Below are 20,831 nucleotides of genomic sequence, written 5' to 3'. Positions count from 1 at the left end.
CATTAGTATGCCAAGAGGAAGCTCAAAATTATATGAAAAAAACAGAAAATTGAAAGTGATAAATGAATTCATTAAATTTTGAAAGTACAAAACGTAAAGTAAAAGACAATTAAATGATGAGAAAAATGCAATAAAAGGAAATTTAATTTTTAAGTTCTTGTTAAAGTTGTGTTTATGTTTTCTTCCAGTTGTTAATGAGTATCGTAAAGTTGTGTTAATGTTTTTTGTCATTTGTTAATATTTCTCGTAAATTTAAGTACAGTGATGCCTCAGGATACGAAAGTAATCCGTTCAGGATACGGTTTCGTATCCTGATTTTTTTGTATCCTGAGTCGCGTTTTACATGTAAATAGCCTAATCCGTTCCAAGCCTTACGAGAAGACACCTTTTCTTCCATAAACACGCTAAACTGTAGTAATAAACATGCAATGCAGCCATTTCTATCATTCAATAATTAATCCAACCATTAAAAAACAGCCTAATCCATTCCAGAAACCACTATGAGATTACAGTGAACCCTCGTTTATCGCGGTAGATAGGTTCCAGTCGCGGCCGCGATAGGTGAAAATCCGCGAAGTAGTGACACCATATTTACCTATTTATTCAACATGTATATTCAGACTTTTAAAACCTTCCCTTGTACGTAGTACTGTTAACAAACTACCCTTTAATGTACAGAACACTTAATGCATGTACTACAGTACCCTAAACTAAAACAGGCACAAATATTAAAGGTGATTTTATATCATGCATTTCCTAAACATGCTAAAAAGCACGATAAAAAATGGCAACCATGGTTTTGTTTACATTTATCTCTGATCATAATGTAGAAACAAACTGGAGGTAGAGCTTTGCTTATTACCCAGACATATTTCCCATACTTTTCCCTTAGAACTACATCACATCTTCCTACTTTAGATATATATATATATATATATATATATATATATATATATATATATATATATATATATATATAATATATATATATATATATATATATATACATATATATATATATATATATATATATGTATATATATATATATATATATGTGTGTGTGTGTATATATATATATATATATATATTTATATGTATACACATATACATACCTACATATATACATAAATACATGCATACATATATATATATATATATTACTGTATATATATGGGTTATGGAAAAAATCCGCGAAGTGGTGAATCCGCGATGGTCGAACCGCGAAGTAGCGAGGGTTCACTGTATTCAATAATGTAGTTAAAGCCTAGTTATCCCCCCAAGCCCTAAGAAAAACGGTCCGTTTTCTTTACTACTGTATAAAAGTTACGGTACTGTATGTAAAGCATTTGGATCAGTGAAGGTGTATTGTTACCTGTACGTACACCTAAATTAAGGATTGATACTCTGAAAAAAAGGTTACAGTTAATTAGTGTAACAAAAAATTGAAACTTACCTTTTGATTGAGACGATGTCCGATAGCGAAGTCGCGGCAGAGGAGGATGGCATAAGGCAGAAAACGTAACAAGTGACAGACTACGTACAGTAACTTACACACTTAACACATTAACACTTAAACTTTACGAAATAAAAAAATGGCAGAAATAATTAACACTTAACATTACGTATGGAAAACTATAAAATGAAAGAAAAAATCACTTTAACAATTAATGGTAACATAAAACTTAAAATTGAATTTTTTTTTTTGCTTTTTTATAACTTTACGTTTTTCATATTTTCTAAATCTCTTCTACTTCTTCATCACTTTCTTTTTTCTGTTTCTTTTCCTTACTTTCACCTTCTAATTCTTCATCCCTTCCTCTTTTCTGTTTCTTTTCTTCACTTTCACCTTTGTCTTGGCCTACTAATACCGCTGGCCTCTTTAATAAGAAACTATCCATTGAAGCTTGTTTCTGCCTACTTTTCAACACATTTCTAAAATGCGTTAGGCAAATGTCATTGCAGTGTTGAAGCACACGGTTGGTATAAACTTTTTCTGGATGTTCCTTTTCGACGTAGTCTGCCATTTTATGGAAACATGCGAGAATTTCCTTGATGTCTGCCGTTTTCAAAGGTGTAACATCCTCCTCATCACCGCTAGAGAACTGCTCTTGAACATCACTCACTTGCATCGTCTCCAACTCCTTCAGGTCGTCCGTCGTCAACTCCTCGTGGTGCTCCTCGATAAGTTCATCTATATCCTCTGCGCTAACTTCCACCCCCATGGACGTACCAAGATGTACGATGTCAGCCACCTCAGACTGCTAAATTGGTTCAGGATCGTCAACGATCTCGGCTTCGCCTCCAGGCTTGCCGAACCCCTCGAAGTCTCGTGCAGAGACAGCATCAGGCCACAGCTTCCTCCAAGATGAGTTCAGGGTACGTCTCGAAACTTCCTGCCAAGCGAGATCGATGAGTTTGCGTGAATTTTGGAAAGATCACTTTAACATCGTGATATGACTCAGAGTGAGGTTTGTACTCTCTGTGACTTGGAAACATCTCTGGAAGAGATGCTTCGTGTACAATTTTTTAAAATAACTTGCTGGTCCATGGGCTGGAGGAGAGGGGTGGTGTAAGGCGGTAGATATAGGACCTTTATGAAGGAATACTCGGCCAGAAGATATTCCTCGAGGCCAGGAGGGTGAGCTGGAGCATTGTCCAACACCAGCAGACATTTCATAGGGAGGCGCTTTTCTTCCAAATATTTTCGGACAGTCGGACCGAAGCAGACATTCACCCAATCAATGAAAAGTTGCCTCGTTACCCAGGCTTTAGCATTCGCCCTCCACATCACGGGAAGGTTCTCCTTGATGACTTTGTGGGCTTTGAAGGCTCGGGGATTTTCTGAATGGTACACCAGCAGGGGCTTTATCTTGCAGTCCCCACTGGCGTTTGCGCAAAAAGCAAGGGTAAGCCTGTCCTTCATAGGCTAATGTCCGGGTAGCCTCTTCTCCTCCGCCGTGATGAACGTCCGACGAGGCATTTTCTTCAAAAAAAAGTCCAGTATCGTCGCAATTGAAAACTTGCTGCGAACTGTAGCCTTCCTGCAGAGTCAACTCGTCGAACATTTTAACAAAGGCTTCGGCGGCCTTCGTGTCCGAGCTGGCTGCCTCCCCATGCCGTACCACTGAATGAATGCCAGTCCTTTTCTTGAATTTCTAGCACCACCCACGAGAAGCCTTGAACACTGGGGGTTCCTGCTGGGATGTTCCTTCTCCTGCCCCTTCTTCGGCCTGAGAACGCACGAGATCACCGAAAATGGCGGAGGCCTTCTGGCAAATTGTAGTCTCAGTGATGGTGTCTCCTGAGATCTCTTTGTCCTTGATCCACACAAGAAGCAGCCTCTCCATCTCGTCATGCACGTGGGTTCTCTTGTTGGAGAAAATAGTGACGCCCTTAGAAGGTGTCGCTGCTTTGATGGCCGCCTTCTGCTTCAGGATGGTGCCTATCGTAGATGGATTCCGGCCATACTCCTTGGCGATCGCACTTAAACGCATGCCAGACTCGTACTTTTTTACGATTTCAAGTTTCGTCTCCATCGAGAGCATCGTCTTCTTCTTCTTTCCTTCGGCAACATTCTTTGGACCCATGGCTACAGTAATACGTAATATAATACACTACGTACGTTATATACAGTACTATGTATAGTAAACACTAATACAGTACAGTGCACAGTAAGGAATGTTTAACAACGATAACACGTGGCATACGAATGTACAGTGGAACCTCTACATACGAATTTAATCCGTTCCAGAACCAACTTCGAATGTAGAAAATGTTCGGATGTCGAAACGAATTTTCCCATAAGAATACATTGAAATAGGATTAATCCGTGGTTGAGCCCAAAAACCTATGATAACTTCTTAATAAACTACTACACATAATTTTCCCATGAGAATAATGAACACTAAATTAGATAATAGACATGTAAATAAGAAGAATAGACATGTAAATAAGAAGAATTAGCAAAAAATGATAAATAAGAAGAATAGACATGTAAATAAGAAGAATTAGCAAAAAATGATAAATAAGAAACGGGTTTTTAGCGTCACTTTACCTTAGAAACTCCAGCGCAGGTGTTGTTAGTCTTGCTACGCAGAGAGGAGACGGACGGGCGGCGAGGAGGTAGAGAGGTTAACTACGATAAACGTACACTACCGTAACCTATTCTAACTTACACTAAGTGAACTTTAACATAACTTAGCTTATTTTTTTTTATTTTTATATTTTATATATTTTTTTACATTTTCTTTTTTTCTTTTTGATGATTACGTAATTTTAATCACTTTCACTCTCTACACTTGAAGTTGACTGAATTTATTTCGCTTCACTCTTTTCCGTTTTCTTTGTTTCACTTTCTTCCGCTTCACTCTTTGCCGTTTTCTTCGAATCACTTACATCCTCTTCATCACGAGTTCGCTTCGCAGTTTTTTTAAAGAAATTATCGATAGATAATTGCTTGGTACGGCTTTTCAGAATGTTTCGAAAGTGAGTTAGGCAAACATCATCGAATTGAGAAACTACACGACCAACCTGCAATTTCTTTGGATGGTATTTGTCGATGAAGTCGACCACGTCTTGATATTTTCCTAACACCTCTTTTATATGCGACGAACCTAACACATGTTCTACCTCCTCGCTCCCTTCCTCGTCATCACTCATGTGCTCCGACATAGCATGGAGTTCCTTGAGCTCATCCGTGGTAAGTTCGTCGTGATGTTTGGCGACGAGTTCCGTAACGTCATCTGCGTCGACCTCCAGACCCATGGACTTGCCAAGGGAGACGATTTCCTCTACGGCTTCCGCTGCACCGACCACGGGATCAGGTTCGGGGTCAAAACCCTCGAAATCTCGGGGAGAAACTGCATCAGGCCACAGCTTCTTCCAGGCAGAATTGAGGGTCCGTCGAGTTAATCCCACCCAAGCCTGATCTATGATCTTCAAGCAGTGCACGATGTTGAAGTGGCCCCTCCAAAATTCACGCAAAGTTAAGTTGGTGCTTTGCGTGACATTAAAGCACTGCTTAAATAAGTGCTTGGTGTACAGCTTCTTAAAATTAGAGATGACTTGCTGGTCCATGGGCTGGAGGATAGAGGTGGTATTCGGTGGAAGATACAGCACCTTTATGAACTTGAATTCATCGAAGATATCATCTTCAAGTCCGGGGGGGTGAGCGGGTGCATTGTCAAGGCATAGCAGGCACTTTAAAGGCAATTTCTGTTCATGAAGATACTTCTTCACAGAAGGGCCGAAAACTTGGTTAACCCATTGTACAAAGAATTGCCTAGTGACCCAGGCCTTCGAGTTGGATCGCCAGAAAACATGAAGCTGATCCTTATCGACGTTGTGTGCTTTAAAGGCCCTAGGGTTCTCGGAATAGTAAACCAGTAAGGGCTTGACTTTAAAGTCCCCGCTAGCGTTGGCACATAGGGCAAGAGTCAACCGATCCTTCATTGGCTTATGCCCAGGCAATTTCTTCTCTTCGGCAGTGATGTAGGTTCGACTGGGCATCTTCTTCCAAAACAGCCCGGTTTCATCACAATTAAACACCTGCTGCTCTACGTAGCCTTCTTCCTGCACGATCTTTTCGAAGTTCTTGACAAAGTCAGCTGCAGTCTTTGTGTCCGCACTAGCAGCCTCTCCGTGGCGAACAACTGAATGAATCCCGGACCGTTTCTTAAATTTCTCGAACCAGCCACGAGATGCCTTGAAATTATCTGAGGAAGGCTCGGTTGAACTCTCCCCAGCATCACCCCCAGAGCTCTCCTCCTTCAAGTCCGTAAAGATGGCGTGCGCCTTCTCGCAGATGACGGTCTCGGTGATGGTGTCGCTAACGATCTCTCTATCCTTAATCCACACTAGTAGAAGTCGTTCCATCTCTTCTATGATAGGGGTACAGCGTTTGGAAATTATGGTGATCCCCTTAGAAGGTTTCACTGCTTTAATAGCTTCCTTCTGTTTAAGGATTGTTGAGATCGTCGACATATTACGGCCATACTGTTTAGCAAGTTCACTCACGCGGACGCCACGCTCATGTTTTTCAATAATTTCCTGCTTAATTTCTAAAGAAAGCATTTCCTTCTTCCTTTTCTCACCACTACCACTACCACTGGCAAAACTAAGCCTTTTAGGACCCATACTTTACGTAAATTACCGTTAAAGCAGAACGCACAGTGCACAACCCCAAGAAGCCGACGAGAACAGAGGACTGACCCAAGCCCTGCTAATTGTGCGTCCCTCCGAGGTCGATGTGCTGCCTTCTATCGGCGGAAATAAAAAACACTTCAGGCGCTATGAGCACCGACTACGCGTACGAGTTTTGTTTACTTCGGGTGTCGAAAAAAACATTCGGGTGTAGAGTCGGAACGTGTTCGAATTGTACTTCGCGTGTCAAAAAATTCGGATACAACCGGTACGACGAAAATTGCTTACTTCGTGTGTCGAAATAAAATTCGGGTGTAGAGTCAAAATTTTGCTCGAATTTTACTTCGGATGTTGGAAAATTCCGATGTCGATACGTTCGGATGTAGAGGTTCCACTGTACTGTATATTAACACTACGTCAAACAAGCAAAAGCACACAATATCTGTTAATGATACCGCGGTCGGAACGAAAAGAGAGAGAGAGAGATGAACGCCCGTGCGTAAGCAAGGTGGGATAGTTGCCGACCAATAGGAAAGCAGGATCTTATGGCTTCAGCTAGCCTCTGAGTAGGGAGATAACCAATGGGTGAGCGGGAGGCTGTAAGTGAGTCTACCCAAGTTCAAAGTGTGGCGGCGCGCGCTTTTTAAAATTACTCTTGGCGAAGAGTTGGGATCTCGTAAGGTTTTCGTATCCTGAAATTTTATTCGTATACTGGGGCATAAAAATCTTCGAATCACTTTTCGCATTCAGAATTTTTCGTAAGCAGAAACTTTCGTATCCAGAGGTATCACTGTATTCTTGTTTTCTGCCACTTGTTAAAGTTTTCTGTCGTTTATCCTCCTCTGCCGCCACTTTCGCTTTTGTACATCGCCTCACTCGAAAGGTAAGGTTCCACATTTTCATTATTTTCCACTTATTATTACATTTTATTCTAATAATTACTTAATTTACAGGTATTAATTGTTTGGTTGGGTATTGAATTATTCAAATGTACAGTACAGTATTTGGCTATATTTTAATGTGGTTAGTACATTACACCTCTATTATAAGATTTAATGTTGTGTTTTTGTAGGGCTTTGAATGAATCAGTCAATTTACATGTAAAACGTGACTCATGAAAACATCCCGATACGAAAGCCACTCTAGAATGAATTAATTTCGTATCTAGAGGTAGTACTACAAATGAGAGGTTAATCGAGTGCCACTCTAGAATGAATTAATTTTGTATCTAGAGGTATTACTAAATAAGAGAGATTACTCGAGTGCTATATGTGGAGGAGATCTTGGTGTGGGGTAGATTGGATGTTTTGGTCATACTCTTCACACTCCCCTTAGAGATTAGTTTATCCAACTTTTAACTGGACTCCACAAGGCACTAGAAGAGTTGGCAGACCCCGGCCTACATAGTTGAGCACTATGAAGCGTAAAGTAGGAGACGATGAATGGAGAAATATGGATTTAGAAGCTCAAGATAGAGATAACTGACAAAATCTAACCGAGGCCGTTTGTGTCAATAGGTGTAGGAGATGATGATGAAATGTGTATAAATAATTGTAAGAATTCTGGTATTTTTTTTCTGCATCTGTTTTTTCCATGCAATAGTAGGTATAAATGGAAGTAATGATACTTATAATAATTGGAAAAAAATAATGCCCAATTGGGTTGTCCATTAAAACTTATTTTTGAAGAGTAAGAAATTTATGTTTTCAGCTCATTTTAGTGCATCATTTTGTTCATAATCATGTTGATTTTAATTTCCAAATGAGCAGCAAAGTAAAATTATTCAACTTAAATCAATATGAATAGAATTACAATAGAAAAAAATATTTGCAAGTTATTCCGTGGTAAGTCAGAACTGAGTGTTTTACTACTGATCAGTTTTGGTCCCTTAGGGAATCCAGGAAAGTTAGTTTTCTGAGTTGAAGAATGGAAGAGTTATTACACATAATATATTATGTATAATATAAATGGTATTTAATTAGTTTACATCCTTTTCCAAAGTTATTCTATGCAGACTATATTACTTTTATCTGAATATTATGTGGTATAATATTTTACTGATACTACAGTACATTACAGGTATCGCCCACAATGTTGTCAGCAGCTCAAGTAATGTTTCTGAATGGAGCTCTACCTGTGAATCTGCAGTCAAAGTGGCGATTCTTATTTTCTACATCAAAACATGGTTGGAGCTTTAGTATATTTATGAAGCAGGTATTTTATACTTTTTCTGTCTCATATTCCTTTTGTGTGAATCATGGAAGACATCGTTGTTTATTATTAAGCTGCTTAGCTTTATGAGAGTCAAATACTGTATTTCAACTTGGTTTAGTTTGTTGATTATTTTTTTTTTTTTGTATTTTATTGGTGCATTGAAAAGATGAATAGCTAGCTCTTAAACTGAGCTCCTCTTGTGAAGATTCAAGATTTATATGTAAATTACGTAAGACTTTCGCCGTTAATTTCATTGTATTCTTGGGTCTGCTAAACCTTGGAAGGAAAGCTGTAGATCTTTTCATCCTGGCTTTCAAATACCAACAGTTTTTCATAAGCACAGCATGATTTGATACTGAATATCACTTCAACTAGTTTCTTATGAAAAACAGTTATAATAAAATCAAGGGATAACATACTTTTGTATACAGAATGATTTAGTGTAAAATAAGAATAATTTTACATTGATATGACCATTGAGCTGTTGGAATGTTGATGTCTACCCTGAAGAAAAAAAATTCCCATTTTCTTTCCTTGTAGTACTCTTGCCCTTCTAATGGGGTGTTGAGATATTATTTCAGCTCATGGCAATGAGTGAAGATATACTGTCACTGCTTTGTCTTTTCGATTCTCATGTTAACTTGATCCAGTAAAGCACAGCTGCCTACCCATGAGATTGAGTATTAAGGGGTTATTTAGCAGTATATATATACGGGATGTTCTCAAGGGTTTTATTGCAGGGCAACGATGATCCGCATTTCTCTATGTATTAAGTGTCATAGGAGGATTGTGATTTGAGTAATCAGTGAATGAATGAATGATTTGAAGTTCTCTGGCATCCTGACATCGAAGGTCATTGACGCCGAGTAATCAGTGAGAGGACTTATCAGTCCATCGTATGAAACAATATGTTTAGCTTATGGTTGACTGTTTTCATGTGAAAGACTCCAAACATAAAAGGAAATAAAAGTTTAGTTCAGGAAAAAATCCAGAGAAGACTAGGCTAGGTAATTACAGTGATGATGATGACCACTATGTCACTTAGAATATTACAGATCTTTCTGAGCTTGTTAGTTAGTGAGCTTCATAAGCGTCTTACTTCATCTTAACGAGAGAATGCCTTGGCAGATTTATTCGGCATCATTACTGACTATCATTTTGTTGTTGAAGACTTAGATGAGCAAGAGGGCTCTTGAACTGAAGAATAATTTTTTCCTCATTTTCACCCAAATTTGCCCTCAAATGATTTGTCTATTATTATTACTACAACTGCCTTCATGTTTTATCAACTATCTCCAACCTCTTCCTCTTTTGAATGTCTAGATTTAGTCTAGAATAGACCGGCCACTGATTGCAATAGTTTCTATTTGACGTTTTTATTTGTCACTGAAGCTATGAAAATGACATAGTAAAAGTCTACTCAAATCTTTTGATGGTAAGATATTTTTTGAGCCATAATGTGAAATATTTTTTCAGTCTTGATATTAGTATTTTTATTGTTCTTCCATTTTTATCATCTTTCAGTACAATAATAACAACAATAGCAACAATAATAATAGTAATAATAATAATAATAATAATAATAGTAAATAAACAAGCTGCTACAGGTATGAACAAATGATGTGTTTCTGGTCTTGGGTAGTCAAGTTCGTATTACTGTACATAAAGTCCTGAGTTTTTTTTTTTTTTTTTTTTTTTTTTTTCCGGCTACAGGTGGAGATACTGTAGCTGCTATTCACAGTCTCCCTTAAATTTATCTTTTTTTTTTCCTTATCAAGTGTTTTTAAGACTTTGTGATCAATCGTGATGAACCTTGGCAGCATTCACTTGCACATTAAAAGTCAAGTTATTAACATAAACAGCTTTATAGTTGAGCACTTTCAGAACATTACAAAGCCACTCATACGGATTCTCCTGTGATCACAATTGACCAGCCACTCTGGTGGAAAGCTCACACCATAATAGAAATTTAACCCCCTGACATTGAATTACGCTCGGTGATTGTCCGTCTGGGAGGGTTCCATATAGAAATGAGTGACAAAGTTTGTATTGGACACCTGATGTCCAGTTCTGAGCTCCAGGAGCTTCTTGAAGTGGTTTGAGCTTCTTGAAGTGGTTTATCTCTCAAATTCAGTTGCACACATGCTATCGAGCAAAGCTTTGGCAAGGGCAGTTAGGGGACATCTCTTAATGGATTCAGTGTTCAATATCTTGCTAACTGCCAAAGCCTACTATATAGATCTCTCCCCATTATCAGAAAATTTCTGCCAATACACAATAAACATTGAATCACGATGTGAAAAAGTTTAGGGACCTACTGATGGAAACGATCCTGTGCACCCAGGTTCCAGCGCTGAAACACATTAACTGAACTAGCTGGAAGATCTTGGAGTATTAGATACACTGCTGGGAGATTTGTTATCAGTGGAAAAGTCAGCAGCTGGTATAGAATCGTCCATAGAATTGCTGGAAAACTCGTTCTGGAAAACAATCGAACAGCGTCCCTATGGCTTCAATACATGGAAATGATCGGCACTCTGAGTAGGTTCATAAAAGCAGAAAGAACTGGATATATACTGGGACGTCCATCTTCAAAGCCTCTCATACTTAGCCGCTTGTGGACACAATCTCTACACCAAATCTGTGTATATATATCTGCAAAAAATGATGGATCTCCAAATTGAAAAGTTGGATATATGTGAAAATGTCCCGAGCGGTCTTCACTGGGTTCGCAGATCTGATCGACTTTGGGCCGGGTTGTCCACAAACCTGGTGATCGAGTAAGTCTTCATTAGAAGTTTGATGTCAGCAAGGGGCATGACCAGATGACGAGGAATAAGGGAAGTTCAGCAAGCCTTGTGGGTTCTCTCCTGCCCGTCTTGTGCAGAAATGAATGATGCAATGCAACAATTTACATCAGTTCAGTACATGAGCAGTGAGCAGCACAAAGATGTTTCTCATGCAGGGATTGGTAGAGATAGCAAAGATATAGCGGCACTAGTCAGCTTCCTTTGGTTGAGAAATCCCTTCACTGACACCAAGGACCTGTACAATATTGCCACTGGTGTCACAGCTCCAGTTTCTGTTAATGTTGACACAGCAGAAGTTGTTACGAATGCAATTCTGGAGTCAATGAATCGAAAGAACACATCAGAGTTTGTCTTTAAAAAATAATGCACAGGTCACAACCATGGATACAAAATCTACAGTTGTAATCGCTGAAGACATTGTTCACATTGACCCAATTCTTTTCTTCCAGAGACTGGTAATGGCAGGAACCAGGTGTGATCATCTTCCCTAGATTATATCTTATGAGCTGGCCTCCTACCCAACTGCTCCATTTGATTCCAAGACATTACTGAAAGCAGCAAATAAATCGACCTTGGTGGTTACAATGTGACACAATGACTGGCAATATCCGAGTCCAGAAGAAGTGGCTCAGTGCTAATTAGATGGAGGTGCATTGTTACACTGTATTTCGTGGATCGTGGAAAAACCTGTGATGAGTTCCTTGAAAACTACAGTTATTATGTAGACTAAAAGTATGGTCAAGCTATCGTGGTCTTTGATGGGAACTCTACTGCTCTATCTACAAAAGACTGCACCCATCTTTGAAGAAATAATGGATTTTTGGGAACAACCATACACTTTTCCACAGAAATGAAACTGCAAACTAGAAAGGAGGAGTTCCTTGACAACAAAGAAAACAAACAACATTTTTGCATATGTTGGGCGAACAATTGGAGAGAAGCGGTTGCCAGGTTATTCATGCAGCAGGAGATGCAGATTTATTGATAATTTAAATTACAGTGCTTCTGCTGCTCGTTGTGAGAGCATACTGGTTGGATATGACATTAATTTTCTTGTTATTCTCTGTTATCATGGCAAAGACATGTGCCACAACTTGTTCTTCAAGCCAGAACCCAAGTCTTAAAAGAAGAAGGCCTTAAATCTACCTGAGAAAAGCTTGGCGAGACTAAGAGATCACATACCATTTCTTCATGCTGTCCTAGGATGCAATACTACTTCAAGGCTACATGGAATTGGCAAGCGTGCAGCTCTGAATAAAATGAAAGTCAAGACTTTCGTTAGCTAAGCACTTGTTTTCCTTGGGAACACCATGACTAAAGACAAGATCATCACTGCCGGGGAAAGAGGTGTGGTGTAACTCTATAATGGGACTGATGGAGAAACAATGGATGTTTTGCAGTACATGTGTTTTTGTGAGAAAACAACCACCAGTACTTCCAATATCGAACCCCAGTCAATCCCCCCAACATCTGTCGCACTCAAATATCAATATTTTAGCGTGTACTATCAAGTAAAAGAGTAGCTTGGTGTGGACACCATGGATCCAACAGAGTGGGAATGGAAACTCTGTGACGGGCAAATGGTTCCTTTTACCACAGATTTGGAACCAACTCTTCGAGAACTCCTTGAGATTGTCAGGTGTAGCTGTAGAGTAGGATGTTCTACACTTCGATGTTCTTGTCGAAAGAATGGATTGTCATGTACATTTGTATGTGGACAATGCAAGGGTGCCTGTTGAAACATCTCCAACATTGATTTGGATGACTTGGACAGCAATGATAGAAATTGACAGGTGACTTAGTGACTTTCATACATGATGTTTCTTTCATGAATAATTTTTTTTGTGTAAAAAAATGACACTAGTATGTATCTGCTTGGTGACATTGTATGGTTCCAGTTCCTCGAGTTTTTTGTCACTTTTGTGTAATGGGTTTTCAATATTCTCATATAAGTTCAATAAATGCATGATACATTTTGTAAGATTTTGTCATGAATTCTGTGTATTTTTCTCATTTTTTTTCTTGACTTTTTCTGCAAAGAGGCTTCAACTATTTGAATCAGAAAAATAATTCACTTTGAAATCAAATATTTCCAGAGTTGTTAAATATTTTTCTTGTGGTTATTCAAGAAAAGTCCACATTTTTGGCCCTCTTATGAGAGAATGCCTTGATGAAGTCATTGAGCCTCAGCACTGTATATCATTACTGTGCTGAAACTTGGTGACGGGCACGAGGGCTCTCGAACTTGGGGAAATTGTTCCCCAGTTCGAATCTAAATTTTTCTCTCTCTCTCTCTCTCATCTATTTCTTCGACCTTCTCCTGATTTTATAAACTTTCTTTCGTGTTGCTGTTCCAACTCTGAGAAAAATTTCCCTTATATATGTGTAGATATTATGTGCATATATATATGCAGTATATATATATATATATATATATATATATATATATATATATATATATATATATATATATATATATATATATATATATATATATATATATTTTTCTTTTTTTGGCGTGGATGTTTCTATGTCCATTATAGCCGCTGGCGTGGATGTAGGACTCTCGGCTTTTTGCCGGAAGCCCATCATTACAGATATGGGGAGGATAATTCCATAGTTTTTGGTCTCTGTCATAACAGGCGGGTTCAACTTACACCTGTGCCTCTATATATGTTTGGTGCTATCCTTCGGGTAGGGTATGGAGTGGACCATGTGGGAAGTATACTCTCATTGTGCCGATAGTGGAGAGTGCAAATTTCCTTTCTGATTTGTGATGCCTTAATATTCATGAGCAGGTGAATCAAACAATTTCAAATCAAAATTTACCCTTCTATTTTTTCTTATGGATTCTGCCGACAACGACCCCCCCCCCCCCCTCCCCTGGATATGCTGACTCGTCCACGGCACTGTTGACGACCTCCGGTAATTCATTTAAACAAAATTCCATTGACAACTTGGAACTAAAGTGGACCATTCTTTGAATATTCGAAAAAAGGGTAATTTGGGCAACACAGGAAAATTGAAAATCCTGCATGTTACCCAAATTCTGGTAGAAGCCAATTATGATGTGCTACATAACATACTTGAATGCTAGGATTAATAAAAGATATTAGAATGAAACATCAAGATGATAAATGGGATTCTTGGTTATCACTTAACTGTCATCAGGTAGCATTCAATGCAAGGCATAACATTATGAATATTAAAGTAGGTAATATGAATATTAAGGGAGCTCTGTGTGATGGGGTACCTAAAGATCTGGATGTCTATAGACCAGCTGACTGGATTGATAAAGACTCAGAAATAGTTATGCCATCACAAAGAATGGCAAAACCACCAATGTGGCTTGTTGCTCAATCTACAGGAGGTACTGAAAATTATTTTAAGTTCTTCAAATTTCTTCATAGGAAGGTAGGAATGATCGCACCTGGAGATATATCTCGATTTGGTATGAAAAGTTACATGATAAATGCCAAGTCATACACAGATTGTTTTGTTGTTCAATTTAAAGACAGAGAATGATAATATAAAATTGGACATCAAACCCCATCTAAACTTTAGCTATGGAAGGGGAGTGGTTTTCAATAGAGATCGTATGAATTTACGGATGAGGAGATATTGGGTATGTGTCCATTATCAGTGTAGAAAGTGCATGAAGTACTTAGAACATCAATGATTATCCTTACTTTCCAGGATGCTGATGTACCTTTCCACATTGACATAGAAAATGAAAGGATCAGAGTTCGACCTTTCAAGCAGAAGCGACTGCAAAGTTTTAATTGCTTTTATTTGGGCATCCTTCCAAAGTTTGTAAGGATAAAATTTGTAATACTTGCTCCAATCTTTACCATGGAGAATGTACAATTGAAGCAAGGTGCTTAAACTGCAACTTTAATCATAAATCTATTGATAGGACCTGCCAGTTTATAAGTTAGAACCCTCTTAATGAGAGAATGCCTTGATGAAGTCATTGAGCTTCAGCATGGCATATCATTCCTTTGCTGAAACTTGGTGACGGGCAAGAGGGCTCTCGAACTTGGGGAAATGGCTGCCCCAGTTTGAATCTAAATTTCTCTCGGTCTCATCTTTTTCTTCTTCTTAATATTACTTCGACCTTCTCCTAATTTTATAAACTTTTTTTCGTGTTGCTGTCCCATCTCTGTAAGTAAAATTTCCCATATGTGTATATGGGTATATATTTACTAATATATGTATGCCTTTTATTTAATGACATGGATGTATCTACATCCGTTATTGCCACTGGCATGGATGTTTCTGCATCCGTTATTGCTTCCTGCTTTGATGAATAGGAGGTGGTGTCACGGTTGGGAGGTATTTGTGCTCAAAGCTATACAGTGATGCCTCGCAACACAATGTTAATTGGTTCTGTAAGGGCTTTCGTAAAGTGATTTTTTTCATGTAGCGATTCGCCTTTTACATGTAAATAGCCTAATTCATTCCAGACCCTAGAAAAACACCACATTAAATTATTATAAAAAGGATATGTGCCACTAAACAGTACTAAATATATGAAAAGTACTGTATTTTGATTATTTAATAATAAATTAACATTGACATTCTGAAAAAGAAGTGTTTAATTAGAGCAAACAATAAAAATTAAGTAACAAAAATGTGGAACCTTACCTTTGGAGTAAGGCGATGTCCGAGAGCGAAGTGCTGGGTGGTAAAGGAGAATGAAAACGGCGGAAAACGTTTACGTATAAGTGGTAGAAAACGTTAGCACTTAACTTTACTAAACAGATTTATGAATGACAGGAAACATTAACACTTAATTTTAGGAAACGCATGTACAAATGGCAGGAAATATTAACACTCAACTATACGATAAACTTGATATAATTTTTTTTTTTTTCTTTTTTTTTTTTTTAACGTTTTCAATTTTCTAAATCTAATTTCACTATATATTTTCTTTATTACTGCCACTTTTCCTTCGTTTTTCAGCTGGCACTTGGTCTGCATCTACCAAAGGCCTCTTTGATAGCTTCCTTCTGCTTCAGGATCGTTCCTATCGTAGACGGATTTCGGCCATATTCCTTCGCGAGCACACTTAACCGCAATCCAGCCTCGTATTTCTTGATTATTTCCATCTTCATCTCTATGGAAAGCATCATCCTCTTCTTTCCCTTGACATCAGCGACTTTCTTGGGACCGATGGCTAATGATGTATCGTAAGTATCACACACGATAACAGTACGTACTGTAAAATTGTTACGAAAGCGAAATAAAAAACACTAAGACAATGAGTACAAAACCGTTGCAGAAACGAGAAGACATAGGAACGCATATGCGTAGATGCACGATGAGTTACAGTACAGTAGATGCCGACCAATAAGAGAGCAGGATCTCATGGTGGTAACTAGCATCCGAGTAGGGAGATACAGTAACCAATGAGAATGCAGGAGGATGGTAGCGAGTTAACGGGCTGGCGGTGCGCGAATTTTAAAATCCGTCTCGGATACGGTCAGGCTCCCGCTCTGTACCGTCATTAGTTGTCGGAAACATTTTTCGTGATCAGAGTCAGAAAATTCTTCGCATCTCCTTTCATAAAGTGAAAATTTCGTAACCAAATTCTTTCGTAGCTAGAGGTTTGACTGTATATGAGAGTATTGGATGATATTAGCCATCCCAAAGATGGTTTGGACCTTTTTGGCAGAACTATTCTCAAGAGTTGGGTCTTCGTAATCTAGGGGGATCCAATACTTTGGGTAGGACTCTTGGCTTTTGGCCGAAAGCCTGTCATTACAGATATGGGGAGGATAATTCCATAGTTTCTTGGTCTCAGTCATAACAGGTGAGTTCAGCTTATACCTCTGCCTCTATATCTGTTTTGGTGCTATCCTTCTGGTAGGGTATGGAGTGGACCATCTGGGAAGTATACTCTCATTGTGCCGATAGTGGAGATTGCAATTTTCTATCTGACGTGTGATGCCTTAGTATTCTCGAGCAGGTGAATCAAAGTCTTCTTTCTAATCTCAACGCTTTTTTATGGACTCTTCAAACAACGGACCCCCATCCTATGGATACGGTGACTCTCCCCCGGCACTGATGACAACCTCTGCCAAGTCTATCAAGGAAACTTCTGTAGGTGACATCAGAACTGGAAAGGGCCATTTTACTGATATTCCAAAATTGAGTAATTTGGGTAACACAAGGAAACTTCGAATAATTCATATTACCCAAATTCCAATAGACACAAACTTTGATAATCTATATAAAGCATTTGAGTGCTATGAATGAATGAAAGAAATAAGAATGAAACTGGAAGTTGATAAATGGGATTCATGGATATCTTCCAGTAGTTATGATGAAGCATTTAAAGCAATAAGTAACATGAATATAATTGAAATTGATAACTTGAATATCATGGCTGCTCTCTGCCATAAGGTAACAAAGGATTTGGATGTATATAGGCCTGCCGACTGGTTGGAAAAAAGACGCTGATCTAGTTATGCCTTCCCAGAGAAAACCAAAACCACCATTGTGGCTTGTAGTTTAGTCAAAGGGAGTTACAGGGAATTATTTCAATATTTGCAAATTAATTCAGAAAAAAAGTAGGAACTATTGCACCGGAAGATATACCTCGTTGTGGAAAAAACAGTTTCCTTATCTATGCCAAATCAAGCACACAATCCGTAATACTGTCCAACCTGAAAGCAACTAATAATGATGTTTAGAAGTCAAACCCCACCTAAATTTTAGTTACGGAAGGGGAGTAGTTTTTAACAGAGATTTGTATGAATTTACAGAGGAGGAGATACTGGCCATGTGTCCACTAAATATATGGAAAGTTCACAAAGTCCCAGGTACATCAATGATTATCCTTACTTTCAAGGATGCTGATGTACACTGCCATATTATTATTGAAAACAAAATGATTAAAATATTACCATTGAAGCAGAAGCCACTGCACTGTTTATTTGTTTTTAATTTGGACACCCCTCTAAAGTTTGCAAAAATGAGAAAATGTGTGGTATTTGTTCCAAATCTTACCATGGAGAATGTTCACTTGGAGAGAGGCGTTTAAATTGCAACTCGAATCATACATCCACAGACAAGAGCTGCGAGCTTTATAAGTTGGAAGAGGCTGCCCTTAACAAATCTTATTTAGAACATATAAGTGTGCGACATGCCAAAAGACTATTAAATAAATCTAATAGCTATGCTAAGGCATTAAAATCAAACCCACCTAGTACTTCCAATAGCTCTATAGAAAGAAATATACCATCTGAAAAAATGCTGAATAATAAGGTAAGCATATTACCTCCTGAAGTTTTAACACGGTGTATTAACACTAGGGCATTGCCCATCTCCGTACAGCCTTCATCCCCCCATCTCAAAGACTAGTACAAACCTCTCTCAGGCCATTTCCTTGCCTGATTTGATGGAGGTTCCACTTGAAACCAGCTTACCTGATGCACTTGTAGTGGGAAAGGTGCAATAAACCTAGAATCTTACCATCTATTAATCGTAAAAGAGAGATACCTCCATCTCTCTCACCCCCCTCCATTCGAAACATTAAAGTTATGACATCAAATAAATTTAATTTTTTCTCAGTTGATGTTTCTAATGAACCGGAAGATATATTGAATAAATCAGAAATTCAAGTGGAGGTCCACCATCCACCTCAACAAATAGATCAAAAGGACACAAAGAAAAAGACAAACTTAAAACCCAACATATCAAGACAATCTCTGAAGAAACCTACAGGTAATAATGTTAGCTTAAAAACTGCAAATGGGAACACCTCATCGAAGATGTCCTCCAGAAATAATTCATAGTTTTCTCCTCCAATTTGCTTTAAGGGGCAAATATGAAAAACTTGAGCTCCTTGTCAAAGTCCTCAACAATTTTAAATCAAAATAAATCAAAGTTCAAAAAGCGGGTTAGGGCAGAGTCGAATCTACATCCAACAATGTGTATTTCACTAAGAAAATTACATCTCTTTGAGCACACTTAAGTTACTTGAAAAGTCTGAAAAATTATCAATCTCATTCATAAAAATAAGTGCTCTTCTAATACAATCTTGATTACAGTTATATTATTCTTGGGCGAACAAACGGTCAGGGGACGAAGGAAAAGATGCATGAATTTACTTTAAAGTCCCTCTCACTTTTCTTTCTACTCTAAAATATTCAACTAAAACATTCAAGTATAAGTTCTCAGAATATTGGTCTTAGGAAGCAGTGTAATTACGAGACCGGTATATCTACGACTCGTGGCGACTCAGACCTGACTGAGTGGCCGGCAGGGCGCGTCGCTGGGTGTGACACATAGCGTCCTGGGAAAAGACCATATATGGTCATAGAGAGAAATTGTTCGTTATTTCCAACCGGATCCATCCGGAAGGCCTTCGTCTCCTGGGCCGTTGCTCTCCCAAGGGATCTGCGAAAACAAGGAGACAGAAAAAACCCTTCGTCTGCAGATCAACATGGAGACAGAATCTTGTCGCCAGTGGAGGCTGAGACAGCATACACTCCCAGGCGAGCCAGCGGACTGAGGTAATTCACATGACCCCAAACAGAGGTTCCAAACACAGTGTACGTGACAAATCCCCCCCCTACCAAGTTACAGTTACTCCTGGAACTGTGATAAATTCCAAAAAAAAAAAAAAAAAAAAATGTCATGTCACCATTTACTTTAAATTCAAACCCCAACATTACTATTCACCCGCAACTCGCTCTGGGTGTACAAAATCTCAACTTCACACGAAAAAGAAACTCAAACAGCAACAAACTACAAAATCTGAACAAAGTATATTCACATATTTCATTACGGTAGTTGTGCTTTCTAATATGAGTAAAAATAGGAACTATAACACAAGATATACAATGTGATTAAATGGATCCAAAAACAAACTAAAAAAGATTACATACTCAAAAGAACAAAAATGACAGTAAATAACTCTGAAAACCAATACATAGGAGTAAACATGAGTAAACAAATTACTGAAAAAGGTTACATAGGTATAAAGCAAAAAAAAAAAAAATTATGGCAAGTAATTCTGAAAACATTGCATATCTTGACAACTCTAGGCAAGCAAGAAATAAGAACCAAAATATCCAAAGGTTACACATTAGCAACTGAAATCCGAAGATTTCCTTGAGTAAAACAAATCATATAAAGAAAAATACTCAACTTAGGATTTTAATCCTCAGGCTCGCCTAAGCGACAATTTTACTACTCTTAGATCAGAGGGGAGGCGTTACATGGTTCAGTCTCACTCTCCGCCCTAGATTCTGTAATAAGAGATATGTTATAATAACAGTTGACAAAAAATCATAGTACATAAAACCAAACCATTCCCTATGGAAAAGAAATATATATACAAGTCCACAGAGACGTCATAAGTAAAAAAGAGATACATATCATATAAAAATAAAAAAAAAAATTAAAATGAAACATACAGCATGGCCATCACATACAAAACAAAAAAATCACCAAAAAGATTATTAAACATAATACTCTCAAATAGCTATATCACTCTCTCAAAGCGCTTACAAACTCAAAAGTACAGTGGTACCTCTACATACGAATTTAATTCGTTCCACAACCGACTTCGGATGTAGAAACGAATTTTCCCATAAGAAAGGGATTTTGACGAAGGAAAAATCTATTTCTGGGGAGAGACCTGTGACGGCCGG

At 38.2% G+C, this 20,831-nt stretch overlaps 1 protein-coding gene across 3 annotated transcripts in view; it reads left to right on the top strand.

Annotated features, from left to right (window-relative positions):
* The window catches only part of LOC137648417 (MTOR-associated protein MEAK7), a 400,054-nt gene that overhangs the window by 197,206 nt on the left and 182,017 nt on the right, over window positions 1-20,831 (top strand). For 2 of the 3 annotated variants that reach the window (XM_068381341.1, XM_068381338.1), the window contains one exon: window positions 8,222-8,356. The exons of the other annotated variant lie outside the window; for it this stretch is intronic. In XM_068381341.1, the coding sequence (XP_068237442.1) occupies window positions 8,222-8,356 (135 nt within the window). The remainder of the gene's footprint in view (window positions 1-8,221; window positions 8,357-20,831) is intronic. 3 annotated transcript variants of the gene reach the window in all.

This window comes from Palaemon carinicauda, chromosome 10, assembly GCF_036898095.1.
Source record: "Palaemon carinicauda isolate YSFRI2023 chromosome 10, ASM3689809v2, whole genome shotgun sequence".
In the NCBI taxonomy this organism is placed as follows: Eukaryota; Metazoa; Arthropoda; class Malacostraca; order Decapoda; family Palaemonidae; genus Palaemon; species Palaemon carinicauda.
Note: the sequence above shows the minus strand (reverse complement) of the source record. Positions and strands in the feature narration are given on the sequence as shown.